The 20,677-nt window shown below is 37.1% G+C and overlaps 1 protein-coding gene across 3 annotated transcripts; it reads left to right on the top strand.

Annotated features, from left to right (window-relative positions):
* Positions 1 to 2,629: 2,629 nt before the first annotated feature.
* LOC118822545 (calcium/calmodulin-dependent protein kinase type 1D-like) lies at positions 2,630 to 19,206 on the top strand. 3 transcript variants are annotated; one of them, XM_036591662.1, is made up of 13 exons: positions 2,630 to 2,872; positions 6,105 to 6,216; positions 13,634 to 13,759; positions 13,847 to 13,921; positions 14,004 to 14,142; positions 14,258 to 14,381; positions 14,781 to 14,856; positions 15,346 to 15,458; positions 15,603 to 15,681; positions 16,088 to 16,175; positions 16,912 to 17,255; positions 17,605 to 17,706; positions 18,597 to 19,206. In XM_036591662.1, exons 1-12 carry the CDS (start codon positions 2,749 to 2,751, stop codon positions 17,669 to 17,671), a joined length of 1,467 nt encoding a protein of 488 aa, XP_036447555.1. In that variant the 5' UTR covers positions 2,630 to 2,748; the 3' UTR covers positions 17,672 to 17,706; positions 18,597 to 19,206. The 3 variants fall into 3 exon arrangements, with proteins under 3 accessions (XP_036447555.1, XP_036447554.1, XP_036447556.1); XM_036591661.1 differs by lacking the exon at positions 2,630 to 2,872 and adding an exon at positions 2,881 to 3,249; XM_036591663.1 differs by lacking the exon at positions 2,630 to 2,872 and adding an exon at positions 5,787 to 5,995.
* Positions 19,207 to 20,677: the final 1,471 nt, after the last annotated feature.

The following is a 20,677-nucleotide window of genomic DNA, read 5'->3' as shown; positions in this document are numbered from 1 at the left end:
TACTTATATACTACGTATAATATACATAATAACTTTTCTTGAGAGAAAAGAAAAGCTCTTGACTATGAACGAAGATGTTAGTAATTTTAAGAATTTAAATGGAAAGATGTGATGAAATTTCATCCATCATAGTGAAGAGCTTCAGAGGTTTTCAAGCTAGCTGATTAATATTATACATACAAATCTAATCTAGTCTGTTAATACTAAAATAAAAAAGACTTATTCTTTATTTTCAAGATCTTCTGGCTTGATAAGATTTCATGTTTTGCAATGTTCTCAGTGTATTCATCTCTTTGGAGTTACTAAAGCAGGTTTTATCATAATTTGTGGCTTTTTGATTCCTTTTTAATATGTTTTTATTTTTTCTATTTTGACACTGATTTGTTCTGCAGGCTATTAAAGTTTATGAACAGGGTTGGGATGTAACTGAACACAAATATTTGGAATACATAGTATTTGTATTCAGTCCAAGTTATATTTTCAAAAAGCAGTATTTAGAATTACCTTTTAAATTTTAGGAGAATACTGTTAGAATACTTCCCCACTAAATTCAAAAATATATACCATGTTTAAAAGAAACACCATTAATGCTAGTTTTATTAGCTATTTTAAAATCAGTGTGCAGCGGGTGGTCTAAAGAAGAACTCAATTAACAGCTTATTTACAAACACTTAAGCCTGGGTAAGCCTGACAAATCAATGTGATTAGCCAGTTATTAATTTCAGTGTTACTGAGCTCTACTAAAGACTGATAAATCATTGTAGTGAGCCAGTTATTAATCACAGTGTTACTAAGCTCTGCTAAAGCTTAATAATTCAATGTGATGATCAGTTATTAATCTCAGTGTTGCTGAGCTCTGCTAAAGCCTGAGTAGACTGATAAAACAATGCCAGTTTGTGATGTGATGATCTCTGTGTTACTGAACTCCTTAGAGGGGTGATTGAACTGAATAGTCTCCTTAGGAATGACAGTTGCAAAATTTTTAAATTCATTTAAATGAGTTTTTCATGAAACATGTTAACAGAAGAATTACATCACTAAAACTGCCAACCAGTAACAGTGAGGAAGAGTGTGAATTAAGTGCATAGTTTTTCCCATGTGCCCTATCAATATGTATTCTATACATTCTGAGTTTGTTACTTGTCACGTATTGTAATAGAAAACGTTACTGAATACATTTAGGACAGTGTATTCAGGATTTAGCCATTGTTACTATTTCAGTGATGTATTCTGCCCAACACTGATGATAATTGCTATTTTAGTAGGAAGCCATGACAACTAACTGCAGACATTTACTGGCATACTATCTTCTATGCTACATAACAACTTAACTCCTATATGGCTTTACAGCAGGAAGCCAATGGTCAGAATTGGTTCTTTGGTTGAGACTAAACCAACGTTTTAAGCCCCAGATCCATAACATTCAAAGAATCTATGGAACAAGACCAATGAAATTTAGAGTCAAATGATATCTTTATTTCAGAAACTGAATTCATATTTTATTTATATGAGACATAAGATAATGAAACCTATTCCCTGAATGCCCATGTTCATTTCCTTTTATTGAAATGATGTGATTTGGGAAGCACTTTGTGGAGAGCTTTCAATGTTTGGTTGAAAGAACATTATGGCCGTAGTGGACACGATGTCAGTGAGAGTCAGAGGGGGGCAGAGGGTGGGTAATCGCACTGGTGTCCATGCAAACTAGACCCCCCCCAAATACGTTATTGGGCCACTCATGTAGATACTGACCTAACTGAACACTCATGACTCAGAGAAAGATCCCAATTCTAACCAACATACAGCAAAAATTGCTAAAGTTTGAATTGCCCTCTGTGAAATTACATCACACAATATGTTAATACGCCCTCTACAGAGAAGAATCTTAAATATGGCATTTTTCTGTAAAATTTAGAGCACAAAGTTTTGCAACTGTACCTCACCAGCTAGCTTACATCACCTGACGTCTATTTATCTTCCACTTATTCGTAGTGAATATTTCATCCATGATAACCATTTTCAAACAGATCAAACTGAACCTGCAACATGAAATTGCTGTTGTTGGAAGAAAACCTCATATCTCCAAAATGATAACTTTACAGAAAAAAGGAAAAAAAACTACTTTACTTTTAATGTAAGTCAATGGAACCAGACTTTTTTCCAAGTCATTCTGGGCCATTTCTTTTGGTCCATTCTTTATGAAATTTATATAATGTAAAGGACAACAGGCATTTTCAAATTATGTCAAAACAATGAAAAATGTAAAAAATGGAGATATGAGGTTTTCTTCTGACAACAGCGATACGTTCATTATTTATCACTTTAATATTTCAATAAGTATAATAAATATTCATGTTAATGTTAGATGCTAGTGGGTGGACTGGCCTTATGTGCACAAACTAATTTGAGACATAACAATCATGTGAAACAAACATTTACATTTACAATTTTTTATTAATTTAAAGTAATTTTCATAATTTTAAGAGCCATTATTTTTCCTAGTTGTGCCACTGCATCTAAAATGATGCCCCCAGATCATGAAGGACTCAGAAGGTGAACAGTGAGCTTTAATTCAGTGAGTAAATTCATACTGGCTGTGAAGAGCACTGAAACTTGCCTGAACAGCCACATTCACTAGTCAGTTGAACTGATGTGATCTGCGTTTGTTTAACGCAGCGGACACAATAATGAGAGTGTCTAGTGGAAGCCCACCTGAGAAAGTGATGCCCCTCCTCTCGCAGAGTGAGGATGTGTAATCTCCGTGCAGACGCGGTTATTTCTGTGCCTCAAGGCAAAGCTGATCTGTCCAGACGGCAGCGAGCTTTGGGCAGGAGAGTCAGAGCGGAGCAGCGAGAAGCGCACTTGGCTCTAGGTAAGTCACAGAGACAGACAGGCAGGCAGTACCGCGACCTGCAGCCCGACAGCACGAACCCCTCACACCAGACCAGCCGTTTCCATTTCCGCTTCTAACAGACGCGAGCGAGCGATGATTGATCTGAGTGGTCGTGGTGGGCTAGATTTGGCACTCTGTCCGGAGCGGATGGTGGCTATAGGGAGCTGGCAGCGGTAGAGTGTAGTGGTCGTGCAGGCATGTTCACTGTTCGCATTGGGTCTCTTTGCTCATGTCCGTGTCGCTGAGCTCTCCGCGTTCTCTCGCTCTCGCCCACACCGTCCTCTACCACTGCTGCCCCTGCCTCACTGTCCACCCGGAGAAACGGGGCGCGTGCTGGAAGTGTTACAGACCCGAAGGTAAGGTCGAGCATGAACGCATTTTCCAGGGAAATTCCAGGCTTTCTTCTTCTTCTGCTTCTTCTTCTTCTGTACATGTATTTATTCATTTAGCAACGCACTTCATGGAGACTTAAGACCTTATTACTTTGTGAGATCTTGCAATAAGCTATTTTTTTACCGATTGATTGTTTGATTGATTGATTGATTTGGCAATGCACTTCATGTGCAGACATGCATTGCACCAGGATGGTGCTTAAGGCTTTAGAGCTTTGTGTAAATCTTGCAAAAAGCATTTTTTGAAAATGTCTTAATAAATTAATTTAGCAATGCACTTTATGCAAACAGGCTTTGTTAATCTTGCAGAAAAAGCAATTTTTGAAAATGAATGAATGAATCAATTAAATAACTTATTTATTTATTTATTTATTTATTTATTTATTTATTTATTTAGCAATGCACTTTATGCAAACATTCTTTGCACAGGGATGTAAATCTTGCAAAAATAATTTTGAAAATTTCATCTATCTATCTATCTATCTATCTATCTATCTATCTATCTATCTATCTATCTATTTTATTTTATTATGTTTTAATTTAATTGTATGTTTATTGGGTTACATTTTCAATTTTATATATTTAACTTATTTTAATAAAAAAAAATATATATATATATATATATACATATATATATATATATATATATATATATATATATGTGTGTGTGTGTGTGTGTGTGTGTGTGTGTGTGTGTGTGTGTGTAATTAATTATATATATAAATTAATTGCATGCTCAGTGAGCTAGTTTGCATGAGTCCCCCTCGACCTTGGCTGACCTGGTTCTGGACAGGCTGCACCTGTGGACCTTGCTGATGATCCACGCTGATGTGCACAGTTTATGTTTATGCTACTGTAAGAACACAGTGAGCGAGTGCAGGAGAGTCCTGTATCGCATCAGAAGGGCGCATTAAAAGGTACACAGTGTTCTTACCTGAGAGTCAGACTACATGATTACTTTGATACTGTTTCACTTGTACGGTCCCCATATATGAACATCTAGACACTAATTGATGCACTAATCTAACTGCAGTAACTGATGTGAGATGGATAGTGCTTGTTCTTAAATGAAGGCCTGTAAAGGCATTTTCGTTTCTTGTAAGGTGGCTTTATGGCTTTCTGTAAATGTTGCAAGAAGCAATTTTGAACATTTCTTTTATTTATTTATTTGGCAGTGAGCTTCATGTGCAGACATGCATCACACTAGGATAGTGCATAAGGCTTTAGAGCTTTGTGTAAAGTAATTGATGTGAGTCTTGATGTGAATAAGACGGTAGTGCTTGTTCTGAGATGTACAAAGGCCTGTAAAGGCGTTTCAGTTTCTTGCAAATATATTCAGTCATGCACCTTCAAATGAAGTATAATGGTTAATAAGTGTTTAACCACCTTCTTTATTTCCAGTCATGTTATGACAGAAATGAGGAAAGGAATGATGCAGTGTCAAATGTAAATTGCTGTTACCCTTTGTTTGGCACACAGCCTGTGGATTTGTTCAGTATCCTTGTTGGTTAATTGGATGTTCTTTTTGTTTTCAGGCTACCCAATTCTTGTCTATTAAGTCAAGTACTCTTCAAACTGAAGTATAGTGTTCAGCAGAACATTTGTAAGGCATCCAAGCCCTCTGGCATCAGGATTGTGATTCATTTGCCAGCATTATATTATCAGATATCTTTGATCTTCTAAAACTGTAATTGACCTCTTGATCTTTGAGGGTTAATTCCTCTGGGGTTAAGGGAATAGATCACGATTCTTCAAACTGTTATATAAGAGGAAAGAGGTCAAGGCCTACAGACAGCCCAGGGCTATGTATTAACCTCTAATCCTTTTCAAATCTTTCAAAGTGATGCACTAACTCATGTCCATTTCCACAAACTCTTTTATTTATCTACACTTTTACACTTCACATTACTTTTGTACATCACACTGAAAGAAGTAGTTACAGTAAATGGAGGAGGATTGTTAAGAATGTTCCTGTAGTGGCTGCTGCTTTTGTGTTGGGTTTGGTTCAATCATTACTATTTCAGTATTCATCAATGCCACTTCGCAAATGGGGTGATTCCTTCAAAAATGTCTAAAACCGATGATATGCTCACCCATTCAAATGCGATGTGAGGATGAGTCCAATTTAATTCCCAGATTCTAAGGTGAAATAGCCCTATTTTTACGAGGATGTGAATTTCTAAATTTAGGATTAACCCAAGGCCATAAATATTGTTCATATACAGACATATTTGGCAATCTGACACAAAAAAGGCCACTCTTATGATTGCGAAAGTCCTGATATGCCCAGTCTACCTCAGTGCTTGACTCGCCAACAAATTAGAGTGGTTTGAGAACGTTGCCAAACCTGGAATTAGTGTTAGGCAATGTAGCACTGCAGTGGGATAACCATTAACCACTTTTGTCATTGGCTGTGGGTGTAGCCCTTGCCTAAGGCAGGTATTAGCAGACACGGTTGACCAGGCAAAGCCTCATACAGGCAGGAGCATCCTAGAGCTGACAGCTAGCTGATGATGAGTCTGAGGTCCTACCTTCATTACTTCTTTTACATCTCAGATTGTGAAACTGCTTCACGCTCCGACAACGTGGCATTAGAGAACTTCACAGGAATCCTTTACCTGGATTTAAGATTTTAAACTTTAATTGAAGTATTGTGCAGCAAGCCTCATGGCTCCTGGAATATTAGGAGTTGTCTTCCCTCCTGACAAAGGTGGCCATTATTCGGGATGTTTCAAACTATGATGTGTGCTCATCTGCCCCAAGTGGGTTTTAGTTAGCAGTGTAGTAATTCTTTTTGTCCTTTTTTTCTTGTGTTATAGAAATCCCTGTAGAAGCTAAAGCTGAAATGGGTCGCAAGGAGGCTGATTATGACTGGAAGAAGAGCACTGACAACATCCAAGATGTGTTCGACTTCATAGAAGTGTTGGGATCGTAAGTACATTTGTGAATTTTTAAAGCTATACTATGTAAATTTTAGGGATTAGGAACATTTTCTAACATCGCTTATGCTTCGCATCCCTTCACTGGTGATTGTGTCGAAAGAGGACTCAAACAAAACTTAGTGAATGACGTGTCTTCTGAGGATGCAAGTCAGTTATCTACCATCGTGCCAGACCTTCTTTTAGAACCTGCGTGTATGATGTTAATACATATTGTATGACGTGATCCCTGCAAAATTCAATCCGATGCCTGTGACTTTTAAAGTATTACTTTAGGCTTTACTTGGTGACTCCCAACTAGAATATATATTTTATATTTTATATTAGTGCTCCTTTAACATAACAATGTTCAACCTTCATTTTTTGATTGTTTTGTTTACAAAAATACTGTAACTCACAAGTGAGCAGACCTAAGCTTTACACTACACTGTTAAAAATAAACGTATTGTGCAGGTACATTTTTCATTCATCAAGGTACAATGGAATTGTACCATCAAAGGTACAGCAGTGGTTTTAAGGTCCAATTGTGTACCTTAAGTTTTTCTCAATGAAAACATACATATTTGTACCTTTTCATAGCCTATTGTTTTAAAAACAGATCAATGAAATAAAAAGCCTGGAGACGAGACGAGGTGTGTGGAGTTAATACAATTTAGAAGATATAATTTCAATGGATTAAGGTGCAATTATGTTCCCTCACTGAAGGTACAGAGATGTACCCTTGATGAAAGGGGCACTGCCACAGTGACAGTTTTATACCTTTTTTCTGAGAGTGTAGTAGTGCTTAATTCGTTAACAGCAAGAAAATATAGGTCTGGAGCTTGAGCGAGCCTGCCTTAACACCGATACCATAATTTCCTCCCATTAATGGTTTTGACCTCTAATGTACACTGACTGACAAACATGATAGGATTTGAATGTGGCCTACTTTGGCATGCTTGGTTAAGCAAGGATAGGTAGCTCTGCTTCCTTATCCAGAAGCTTTGCCTTCAGGCTTACACAGACTTTGGGAGATTAGTGTTTCATTCACAAATAGCTTAACAAACTCTTCAATGGAACCACTTCCAAACATTCTAGCTAGGATTACTAACAGTTCCTCTGTTGTAAAGACTTAGCAAACCTAGTGATATTGGGAACTGTTATTAGGTAGATTGATGGTAGGGTAGCATTATCATCACACAAGACTTATATAAGTCATTGATAACTTTAAATTAGGAAATACCTCCAAAAAAGAGAACGTTACAACATTATTCAGACTACTATAAATCAGAAAGATTAGCAATAAACAGCTAGCCTAAATCTTTATATCTTAAGTAAGTATTTTGCTTTCCAAAGCCAAGGCTCTGATTGGCTAAGTAGGTCAAAGATTCAAATCCAGTGGCCAATTATGTGTTACCTGTATCCTGTGGCTCAGGTTGCATTAGGCATAGCAAGACCAGGGTTGACGTCACAGCACACTGGGATCGTAGACACTTGACTAGACTGAGGATTCAGGGTAGCAGCCAGGTGTTTATTGTTTATGGTAGCTGGATATCAAGTATTGATACTAAGCTGTGTCTGTGATTTTCCAAAAGTGTTTAAGAGCTGAGACCTAATATTTTCTGAAGGCTCTTTAAAAATGAACATGCACAAGCTCCATTCACAGGATTGCACATCAGTCATTAATTATTCCAAGGGGTTGTGAGAAACAGTAGGTGTTTTTAACACTCTCTATTCTTAGAGAAAATCTGAGAGACATGGGAGGCTGTGATAAAGCTGTTTACTTAGAATAAAATCCTTGTTCCATTAACATACATTCAAGGTAAGAATGTTTGTCTGTTTGTTACGACAATGGTGAAATGTGGGTAAGGCGCAATTTAGTATGATCAGTGTCATGGACAACCAAATTTTCTTTGCTTTTTCTTAAACTAAAGAGGTTTTTGTAGTATTTAAACATTGTTTCAAAATACTGTTCAGCCCCCCATCCATGCAGTCCATATATGGAAACTAAACTGTCAAAACAGCCCATTTTAAATGTATTGTTTTTGTGATTTTTTTTTTTCATTTGTCATGAAAACAACAAAACGTTTGCAGTAATATGCACAAATCTGTTTTGGTGATTTTCTAAGTGAAAATAAGTTAACACCCCTTTATAAGTTTACCCCCCCCCCTTTTGGAATGAGGCACAGTACAGGGCAGCCAATAACAGAGCTCATTTACATACATTAGTCTTAGGCACAGTAACAAAAACAGCCTGTTTAATAAGGGATAAAGAGAAACGGTCATGTAAAAGTGAATTAATTAAGATCTAAGGGACAAAAATAATATAGAGTAAAAATGTAGGGTATGGATCCTTTAAAGTGTGTTGCTGGAGAAACTAAATAGATTTTCAACTGTAAAGTGGACAGTGTGCCCTCCTTGGCTGGTCAGGGGGTCTGGGAGTTAGGTAAGGTATGGTTAATGCTATGCTAGATACTAGGGCAGACTGAGTGTGTTAATCTCTCTGGCAGACAAGAATAAGTTTCACTTCCAGAACGCCTAACTGGATGAAGAGAGCTTTGCGATAATCTATAGGGACTCTGCATTAGCAGCCACAAACAGCTCTGTTTCCACAGTTGTTTTTAACTGTTATTTTTACCTTTTTTTCCAAGAGCAATTAAATGAAGGACAAAACTGCACTGATATATTGAATTCATTCTTTAAGTAAATTCAATTAAGTAAATTTAATACAGATGGCATGATACCACTTCATCTTTTTCAATACTGATACTGATATTAAATGTTTTGGCCGGTATAGACAGTGATCCTAAGCTTTAAAGTGAGCAAATTTTCATTGAAGCACTTCACTTAATATGAGCATCTAAAAGTAGGCCTTCACACTCAATGTAATCAAACAATTAATTTTAATTAAAGAGCCCATATCACAGGAAACTGAATTTCCTTCACTTTTTTAAATAAAGGAGTTTGAAGAAATATGTAAATATTGTTAAAGTTGCAGTGTGTCATTCAGGTCTCAGTCCATATGGTCCATATATGAAAAAAGCCCATTTTGAATTGAACTGTTTCTGTGGTGTCTCGAGAACCAATTCATTTAACTATTGAGCCAACAGCAGTATAGATCCACCCATGCACTTTGATGTTATAGGGAGTGTTTCAGCTCTGACTGATGTTTGAAAGAGGCACAATGCAGGACAGCCAGTCAGAACGGAGGATCTGTCTTAAAGGAACAGTAACAAAAACAACCTGTTTAATTCTAACTACGAAAGAGAGATCATGTAAAAATTAATTGTGACCATTCCTGGTACATAAAACCACACAAATGCTATAAGTGGACCGCAAGGGAAAAATAAAATACAACAAATGTAGAATAAGGGCCATTGCTTCAGTCTGCGATGTCCAAATATACCTAGTGGAACATAAGCAGTGTGCATGATGTGGCCTTCAAATACCCTTAATACAAACACTGAAATGCAGCATATCATGTAATTTGGCCTAACAGCGTTTGCTCCAGTTGTAGCCCGGACCTGGTGTCCTTGCTCTTTGTTATACAAGCGGAAGCATGGAGCAGTGGGAAAATGCTTTTCCTGGGGGAGGTGACCCAGTGGCTTCCTGTGGCAAAAACAACCTGAACCAAACCCCACTCTCCCTCAGCATAAACCTACAGGGGGAAAATGTAAAACTGCAAAACACAGCATCTAAAATTGGCATGTGTTAACTCCTTGAATCCTAAGCTTATAATTCAGTTATTAATCTAACAGCATCCATAGACTGAAAAAGTTAATTCTTTTTAAAGAATTAATTTAAAATGTAAGCATAGTTAACTTTTTAATGTGCCATTCACTTTCAAGTTCATATGGTCCATATATGGAAACTAAGCTGTCGTGTTATTGTTTTTCTACAGCAGTTTAGCCCCCCCCATTCACATTGAAGTTCTAAGAAGTGTTTCAGTCCAGGTTGTTTTTTAAAGCGGCATAATACAGGGCAGCCAATTAGAATAGAGGATCGGTCTTAAAGCCACAGTAACAAATAAGGCTGTTTAATTCTAACATCGATAAAGAGAGGCTGTTTTTTTTTGTTCATAAACCCATACAAATGACATAAGTGGATCTTAAAGGAAAAAATTCAAGGTAAAATTTAGCCTAACGACTCTTTAAGATTCAGTAACTAATCATCGCTGCTGGAACAAAACCTCATATATCCAAAACAGTGAAGGAAAAACCATCCTTCTGCTGCATTCTTAAATTATCAGCCTATACAGTGAGACAATTTAACTTAAAAAAAAAAACTTTACATTGATAAAAAAAATGGATTGCTGCCTGAAAAAAATCTTTAAAATGGTAACTTTACAGGAGATGAACAAAACACATTCTTAATTTATAAAGGAAGTTGATGTAGAAAGATTTTCTCCAAGTAATTTTAGACCATTTCTATCAGTCCATTATGAAATTTTAACACAATTCAGAGTAACTTGAGTTTTTAAATTCTGGGAAAAGGTAAAAAGTGAAAAAAGCAAAAAAGAGAGATGCTATGTTGTTTGTGTGAGAGCAACATACTAAGAATTTTTTGGTAACTACTCATATCTAAGTTATGTAGTTATAAGAGTAAGAAAATGTGGGCCATCAATCAGGCCCCTAAGGTTTAAGGGTTTGCAGTAATGGTTCAGGTTGGTGTTGGATGTGTTTGAGATATCATAATAAATGTTTACTCATATCATTGAGACATTTGTATGAATGCTGGTTGAGTCATAGCATTTCATATATGACCCTCTCAGTGGATTGCCTATTAAGCTGTCTTGGTGATCTATAGCTCTTTCTCTTATAAAGAATGGACACGTTCCAGCTACTGACTATGAACCAAGGTTAGCTAAAACCCTCTTTCGCAGCTTTTATATTCAGAGGGAGAAATGCAGAGGTAGCTTTTCAGTAACCGAGCATGTGCTGGACTCTGGGGAGGCTGGAGGCGGCAATGCAATTAAAAGCTATTCTGTGATTCTTGTCGTTCTTCGTGAATGTGTGTGCATGTGTGTGGAGGCGGGTGACACGCTATGTGTGATAGGGCATTGCGAGCAGGAGGTCTTACTACAAAGCCCAGCATAAATGAGTTTTCACCCGTGCGAATATGTCACACCAGTAATTTTAAGCATTGCCTTAAACAAAGTAGTGCTTAGGTTTTGATGAAATGAAAAGAAAAAAAATGTAAATGCAATACATTTAAATGCCTACAAATTCATGTCACAAAATTCATTTAAATGCATGTATTTATACAGAACAGGCCTGTAATTGACAATACGTTATCACATCTATTAGATTCACCACAAATAAAGCATCCTGGTAAGATATTTGTACTTGTTTTAAATAATCTGATCATGTCAAATTTTCAAGAAATAATGTTGACGGAAGTAAAATGATGAGCCTGTGCTTTCACTTAATAAGATCACTATTTATTCTTAAGTTAAAAAAAAAAAATTTAACTTGGAAATAAACAATGACGAGTTTAAATTTAAATTTGAAAAATTTAAAACAAAGAAAAGTCATTCAAGGTTAATTAATGTGTAACATTGACTATGTTAAGGCCTTTGTTCAAAAAGGTAATTTGACCCGAGGCTCCCAGACTTTTGCGTATGACTGTATCTTTGCAGTGTGGCCTATGAATCCCTAAGCAGGTTAATTTTCCCATAGTTTAAAACGAAGCCAATCCAACAGTCATTGCCAATTGGCCCAGTGTGCTGAGAAGGTTTGATCCTTCGTTCTGAGGCCATGGATTGCTCATTGACCTGGTTGTTTGGCTGGCCCGTCTCTGCTGGCTCCGGACTCCACAACTGGATACCTGAGCCACTACTGTTTCCGTTGCGTAAGGGATTTCAAGGCCTAATCCCCAGCCCAGGACATCTATTCCAAGTTGCAGCTTTAGATAGTGCGGAAAGTGCAGAGAACAGAAAATTAAGCTCTTACCATGACCGCTTAAGCCAAAAAGCCCCTTCCTCAGGTCACGAAAAGATTTCACCACTTTAGACCACTAACCATCTAATTAATTAGCTTCTTTTTCCAGAATTCTGATGTTCAAGCTAAATGGATGCAGTGTTCAATTATTATTTCACAAATAATTAGGACAAAGACTGGGATTCTGGTTTGATTCAAGCATTTTTCAAGCTAATCTCTACCTACCACATCTGTGGCATATGATCTATTAATCTCGACCATAATTTCCCTGAACAGAAACCCATTAACTCAAAACACATTTATAATAGAAGTCAATGGGAAGGTGTTTCAGCATCTGCTCATTGATTTCTAATAGAAATGTGTTTCAAGTCAACAGATTTTTCTGTTCTTTTGTCAATCACACAGAAATGCATCAGTATTATTGTCTGTGGTGACTGTACACTACAGATGCAATACATAAAAATTAGGTTGAAAAACGCTGGAGTATTCCTTCAATGAAGCGAAGACTGCACTGGTAAGGCTCTACATTTAAAGCTGCTCACAGACAGAATTATAGATTTTTTCACACCTGTAATAGTGTGAAGATTGAGACAGACCACAATCGCTCAAGATAATTGCACTGGGCATTTGTTTGCCACCTTACTCCTCATGCTCCAGTGGAGGTGCAGCTACAAGTGGCTCTAGGTGTTATAAAACAGATTGCATGCAGAGCTGCATGGCGTGCCAAAGAGCCATGCACAGGAAGTACAGGGGTTTAAAATGCCACATCCTCACCCTCATTAAAAAGTGCTTTACTCTCAGCAGGAGGCCTCACTCTGTTATTTAGCAAAAAGGAAAAAAAAAACAACAGACAGCCTACTGGTCCTTGAAAAGTCGTTGAATGTGTAACCAAAATCTCCATATCCAAATATAACATACTGCAATGTGTTGTCAATATATTCCAAAATGTAAATAGAACATTGTCTCACACTCTTTAAGACAGGAACATCATAGGAGAAAAAAAATGTTTATTTTAATGTAGCTTAATGTAGGGTGATTTTATTCTAAGTATTAATGTGCCAAATTTTATTGGACCATTTTTTGCTTTAAAAAGTTCAAACATTTTCAATGCAGTAACCCCAAAATGTTTTGGACACTTTAACCATTTAACCTTTGGTAAGTTTTTATAAAGTGCTTCAGAAGTGCTTCTAACCAGACTGGGTCCATCCTTTAAAAAAAGAAGTTCCTCAAAGGAATCGTTATATATATATAAAACACATAAATGGTTCTTTGCATGATTAAATGGTTGTTCTCTATGATGGAAAAACTTTAATATAAATCATGAACTCTTATGACATTCATTCATGAATTTGTTTCATGAATGAACTGAATCCATTTTTAGGTATAGCTCAAATGTCCAAATATTTTTGGGGTCACTGTATATTACAAGTTTGTATGGATCCAGCATTATCTAAAGTCCTCTCTATTTTTTTGTCCTCTCTAATACTTTAGGGGAGCATTCTCTGAGGTCTTCATGGTGAAGGAGAGAAAAACAGGCAAGCTTTTTGCCATGAAGTGTGTGAAAAAGAAGAACAAAAGGGACGTTAACTTGGAGAACGAGATTGCTGTGTTAAGGAGGTACAATTTGAATAATGAATCTACCAGATAGATAAATAAATAAATGATTTTAGTGCAATCTCTTACCTCTTTTTTATCCTATTTTAGGATCAAACATGAGAATGTTGTGGGGTTGGAGGATTTCTATGAAAGTCGAACCCATTACTACCTTGTAATGCAGCTGTAAGTACTTATTCATTTCTATCTGCTTTAGCCTATTAAGCTAACTGCGGCTATCAGCTGATTTTTCTCTTTTATCTTGCAGTGTTTCAGGTGGTGAACTGTTCGACCGGATTCTGGACCGGGGCATGTACTCAGAGAAGGATGCTAGCCTGGTGATCAGACAAGTCCTGGAAGCAGTGAATTACTTGCACAAGAATGGCATAGTTCACCGTGATCTCAAGGTATGTAGCTTTGAGTTTCTGCTTTCTGACTTTCACCTTTCAGGAAAACGGAGTTCATCCTCACTCAAATTTTGTCTGCTATCACTTGAAATAGAGTATCTGTTTTTCTCCACAGCCCGAGAACTTGCTGTACTACAGTCAAGATGAAAACTCCAAGATAATGATCAGCGACTTTGGTCTTTCCAAGATGGAGGACAACGGCATCATGTCCACTGCATGTGGTACTCCAGGCTACGTGGGTAAGCAGGTCTTTGAAATTGGACACGCAGAGTAAAAGTATCCAAATAATGAATGTTCTGTATACTGAGTTGCAATTCATTAGTTACACCTACCTTATACTTACCTTCTTTGGCCATTGTGCAAAGTACACTTAACGTAGAGGTTCTGTGCCAAGAATAGTCCACCACCCAATTTATAGCTGGTCAGCAGTGGTATTATGGTGGTCTCTTTCCAGGATAGACTGCATAGATGGTAGTAATTTGTGCAGTAACAGATGGGCTACAGTTCATAACCGTAAACATATAAAGTGATCCCATATGGTAGAAGTACCTAATAAACTAGCAGCTCAGTGTATTTTGATTCGCAGTAAAATGTACTCAGCTTGTTTAAAGTATTCTCTTATTTTATTTTGGCTACAGCTCCTGAAGTGTTGGCTCAGAAGCCCTACAGCAAAGCAGTAGACTGCTGGTCTATTGGAGTCATCACTTACATCCTGTAAGAAGGCTGTCTTTTACGTTTTATTGTTAACTTCACCCACTGCATAGCAAGTTCCCCTTTGCACTTAAGCAGCAAAACAACTGCTTAAGAGTTTGGCAGTGGCACAGCGCTGCCTTTAGTAACATGGGTTTTAAAACTTGAAGTTGAGATCATAATTGTAAGCCTGTGTGAGTGACTCATTACTCAATCACCAACTTTAGCCACGCTGTGTTGGATCCAGATTTAGCTTTGTTTACCACTATCCTGCTGTAGTTGCTTTGTATTGTAATGTGTGAAAAGGTTGCCCCCTAGTGGATAAAATAGGTACAATGGGACACTTTTAAGTGTACAGTGAAGCAGGAGTGCCCAAACTTTATGTCCTGGGGGGGTCAAAGAGCAATGTTTGTGATTGTTGTTACTAAAATACTTGAAAAGTACAATTTAAACAAAAAATAGGAATTTAATATGAATAAGCACAATAAAATGACCTCCTTTTATCTTTTTCAGTCTCTGTGGATATCCCCCTTTCTATGAAGAGACTGAGACTCGTCTTTTCTCTAAGATTATGAAAGCACAGTATGAATTTGACTCTCCCTTCTGGGATGACATCTCAGAGTCTGGTAAGAGTTCTCTCTCAACATACACACTCACCAGGATTCCATGAGTTTTTTTAGCATGTCACTCTAAAACAATTATAGCCTGAGTACTATAACTTATAAGGCAGCACCAACATCTAACATTACATGTGTTTGTTGTGTTCTTAGCAAAGGATTTCATCCGCAACATGATGCAGAAGAATCCTAAACTGCGCTATACATCAGATCAAGCCCTGAGACATCCTTGGTAAGAATTACATCAGGTTCTTCGCCTTGAAAGAAGTCTAGAATGTGTTCACTGTGATAACAAAACCTCCTCTCCAAATTGGCTACTTTATAATAATAAAATGTTATTCTGAGTAATTTTGGATGAATTTTATTAGTCCTTTAGACATAAAATGTTCAGGGCAGCTGGCGTTTTCAAATAGTGTGGAAAAAATGAGGTTTTGATATGCCAACAACGGTGTAATACTTGTTTGTTTACATATGCATTAGCTTAATAAGAATGTATCAACTTTTTATTGTCAGCGAATACAATTTGCGCGTCTTTCCTTCAGTTTGTGAGGTTTAAAAGGCTTAAATGAACATTTTGGCCACTGCCTGTTATAGATTAAAAGATTTGGAGAGAGATTTGTTTCTGGATTTGTCTTCAGGATCATTGGAAAGACTGCCCGGAGCCAGGACATCTACCAGTCCGTCAGTGTGCAGATCCAGAAGAACTTTGCCAAGTCCAAGTGGAAGGTAAACTAAGGCCTCCAAAGGCACCCAGTCTTAAGACTCTAAGACTATTTAAAGTTTGCCTCCTCTGCTATATTCTCACAGGGATCATTTATCCGATCTGTGGCCTGATTACACAACGGAGCTTCAGCAATGATCATTTCGTAGTAGCACTCTCTCAAATCTCCCCTCTGAGTGATTTATCCAGTCTAGACCTGATTATGTTAGTTTCAGACAAGTGTGGAAGGTTATCTGTTGGCAGATATACTGCAGGGGTGGATTTTTCAGTAAGCTGGGTAACTTAAGCCAAGAGTTGAGAATTGTCAAATAGGAATGTTCTTTATCTGCGCTCCTATTGGACATGCATGGTTTTTGTCAGGCTAACTGAGAAATTCTGGGAATATTTCATCGTTATCATGATATATCGCATTGCATACTGTCAGTGCTTCTAGAACACTGAACAACTGTATGTATCATAATTTTAATTAATTAAGGAAAATTTGTAAACAACCAGCATGTAGTAACTGCATAAACTGCATATTATACAACAGGTCCAGCTGACTGGCTGAGCAGCGTTCAAAGCCATTGCAAAATCTGCAATTTTTATTTTATCTTTAGTAAAATAAACAGAATTAAAGTATGCCTGAGGTGTGTTTTTTTAACTTTGACTTTGAACCATCCATATATCATTAGTCACAGTGTTAAATTTTTGCTATGTCACCAGCCCTTCATTTCTGACACAGTTATCTGTGTATTCCAGCAAGCCTTCAATGCTACAGTGGCCATCAACCACATGAAGAAGCTCCAGCTTGCTCATTATGAGGCCTCTGTCAAACAGAGCCAGGCTCCAACACAGCTGCCTGATATTACAGTCTCCTCCACATCCAGCCCTGAAGCAGTACGCAAGAGCTTGGTACCCGAGACCCCGGAGCCCAACGGCAACCTGCCCATCCACCACATGACTGTTCCAACTGTTCCCACGGACACAAAGTTTTTGTACCAGCCGCCCAAGGTCAGCCACAGGGAGACTGCCCATGCCGGAACACTCACAGTGGCTGAGAAGGGCAAGCATGTGTACCACTCCGAACCAGCTAATCTAAATGGGTATAGACTTTCATCAATTACCCCATACCAAAATCTGATATAGGGCCATATATGTTGTTATATTTGAACGAAGGAGCCATATATATTCATTATAAATGAAATTACTTACATGTTTATGTTAACTTGAATATACCCATTCATGAAACAAGTAAGGTTGAATGCTTTAATGCTTTTCATGGCAAAGATGTGCTATGAGTAAATTTTATTGAACTAGTAATCAAAAGAATACATATACAAATGCAATTTATATTTTCATTGTAACTCCTATTTGCAAACTGCACTGAATTCAACATTGCTAATTGCTAATAACAAATAATGAAACCACTCTTCTTATCTTCCAACTGTGCAGGTACGGAAAGAGAGGCACCAATCGCAACGGTGAGAAATTTCAGACTGGTGTCTGCTCTGTCATGTGACTGGCCATGGCAGCACTATGAGGCGAATTTAATAGGTAAAGTGAATGGATTTACTATACATTTTACAATTTTGAAACTTTTTTTGATACATGTTGTTGTTGTCAAAACATCACATCTCTGATAGTAATAGTAAATGAAACTTGTACGTTAATGTAGTGAAATTTTATTCAAAGCAATTTTGGGCCATGGTAAGAGCCTGGTAACAACAATTGTATAGTCACTGCATATGATTTATTTATTTTAATACAACCCCATTTCCAAAATAGTTGATGCTGTGCAAAATGAATAAAAACTGAATGCAATGATGTGCAAATCAAATAAATCTTACATTCAGTTGAAAATATATACACAAGACTGGTAAAGGACACCTGGTGGTTAATTGGCAACAGGTCAGTAACATGACTAGGTATAAAAAGAGCATCTCAGGAGTCTTTCAGAAGTAAAGATGAGGAGGGGTTCACCACTCTGTGAAAGGCAAATAGTGCAACAATTCAAGAATGACGTTTCTCAACACAAAATAGCAAGGAACTTGGGGAATTCATCATCTATGGTACATAATATCTTTAAAAGATTCAGAGAAATCTCTGTATGCAAGGGACAAGGAAAACCAATATTGTTTACCTGTGATCGTCGGGCTCTAAGGTGGCACTACATTAAAAACAGACACAATTCTGTAGTGGAATCACTGCATAGACTCAGAAACACTTTCGAAAACCACTGTCTGTGAACATGTTTTATTAAATTTGTCATTCGATTAAATTTAGGGTTATTAAATTTACATGATTTACGCATGATTGCATTCTGTTCTATATTTTGGAAACAGGGTTGCAATTTGAAAAAATGTAATAAAAATAACTGCACTACGTTTAAAGAAGGTCTGTAAATAACAACATGTTAACCTATGTGCTCCTATGTCTTTCTGCAGATCTGTGACCTTTGTCAGCCACTGGCTGCTTGGTATGGGCACCTACTGCTCTGAGCTCTAGAGGGCTATGATCCTTGACATGACAGCTGACCTGTTGCCTGTTGACTGCACCGTTCTGACAATACTGAGGTTCAGAGGAGTGCCTCCATATCTCTGCACAAACACACACACACATACACTTATTAATACTCAGTATCAACATTAAACACAACAAGGTGCTTAGGCATCTCTTGAACGTTTGTGTTTTACTATGAGCAGCCGGTTCCTTGTGGCTGATGTAACTGCAGCTCCCTGTATTATGTGTATGAATGTTATTCTGGTTTGTGTGATTCATATTACCTTGAGAGTATTGGTGACTTTAAATGATTTCCTCTTTAATATCCACTAGAGCCTGTGATGGTGTGCAGTGTACATGTTGCTATATTTTATCTTAAATGACTGAAGCACCCTCCTGGCTTGTACAGTCGTATGTAAAGGTTTGGGTGCCTCTGGTCTAATGACATTGTTTTGTACTGCACATTTTGCTTCTGCACATTTTGATACATAATTGCTGTTTATTTGCTGAATTGAACAAACTAAAACATAAAATGCGGCCTGTCCAAAAATAATGGCACATTTTATATTTTGTTTTATTTTTTCCAATATGTTAACTCAAAATCAATACAAGTTATGCACTGAAAAAAATACCACATTTGATTGTGTTCCCTGTAGAGAATGTGCTAACTCTTTTTCACATAGAAAATCAACAAAACATGTAATTTGACTCAGGGTGTTCAAACTTTTGCATACGACAGTATATGTAAAGCACTCAGTACTAGCTAAATTCAACTCAAGAGACTGAAAGGTTGGAATTCCATCAAATATTTAGGGTGACAGTTTGGACATTTTCTGTCTTTTATTTTACTTTAGAATCAAGGTTTATTTTTGTAATACATATATAAATATTATGCACAAGCAGACTGCTGTATTTTGTTTTACAAAATGTATATTTAAAAAAAAACATATCCAGCACCTCTTACCCACCACTATACAAGAATGTCTTTCCTTCTTTATTGTACTGATTTGCCAATGCACCTGACACTCCTAAAGTGTGGGTTTGTTGTAAATATGTTTGTTAATGATCATCTACTATCTTGTGTGAGATTACTATCAGTTATGAATAAGTGTCCTCTTTCTTGCAGATAAAGTTGTGTAGACTGCCGCAATCCATGTGCAATACATACTGTATAATCTTCACAAATAAAAAAAAAAACACATTTCCCACATCTGTGTCCTGACAAATTGAGAGATGTTTCTTAAACTGATTACTCCCAGTCATTTGGAAAGATGAAAGTTGGAATCACTACTCAAAAGTCTGAAATCTGTTTTTTTTTAATATATAAAACCAGTTTGTTGAAGACACAAGCAGACAAGTAGAAGTATACAATTATTTTAATATGATGCTAGATGTAAGAAATTTTAGATGTCTCCAAAGTGATGAACAGAGCTGTAGATGATTCCATAGCGACTGAGAATGTTGTATAACATTGAAAAGGAATTCATACTAAAGTTGACATCTTCAGTGTCTCATATTTGAAAAGTAATAAAATCTTGGGGTAGAAAAGAGTATGAAGAAAGGACACAGAGAGAATCCAAGACTTACAAGGCAATGAGATTGAATGAGACCAATAACCACACAAAATGGTGACCTATGTAAAAACATTACTGGGTAATCTGACCCGTGGGGCCTTCGGTTCAGCTCCTGAACCAAAGTACAAATGAATGTGGGTTCGGTATTTTTCGTGTTTATGACCTTATTAATAGCCATTTAAAGTCATTTTAAATACTTTGTGAGCCTTTTATTCTAAAGTGTCACCTCTGATTCTGTAAAAAAAAAGCATGTCTCTAATTTAGGTGTGAAATACAGGGGGTCCTGGGGGGGTCTGGGTCCCGCTAATTAACCTTTTAGGCCCCCTGAATGGCTCAAAAATAAAATTATGGGGGGTTTCTGAAATTAAACCTATTATGATCTTATGTGTTCTTGGGGCAAAATAGATGCTCAAATACAAATTCAGAGAAAAGGTTACTGTTTTGCCTGCTTC

Source organism: Colossoma macropomum, unplaced genomic scaffold (assembly GCF_904425465.1).
Source record: "Colossoma macropomum unplaced genomic scaffold, Colossoma_macropomum, whole genome shotgun sequence".
In the NCBI taxonomy this organism is placed as follows: domain Eukaryota; kingdom Metazoa; phylum Chordata; class Actinopteri; order Characiformes; family Serrasalmidae; genus Colossoma; species Colossoma macropomum.
Note: the sequence above shows the minus strand (reverse complement) of the source record. Positions and strands in the feature narration are given on the sequence as shown.

Excerpts from the sequence above, each read along its gene's own strand:
- LOC118822545 (XM_036591661.1), top strand. The coding sequence starts at position 3,123 with ATGTCCGTGTCGCTGAGCTCTCCGCGTTCTCTCGCTCTCGCCCACACC. Across the intron at positions 13,760-13,846 it reads GAGATTGCTGTGTTAAGGAG|GATCAAACATGAGAATGTTG; the intron begins GTACAATTTGAA and ends ATCCTATTTTAG. Across the intron at positions 14,382-14,780 it reads TGGTACTCCAGGCTACGTGG|CTCCTGAAGTGTTGGCTCAG; the intron begins GTAAGCAGGTCT and ends TTTTGGCTACAG.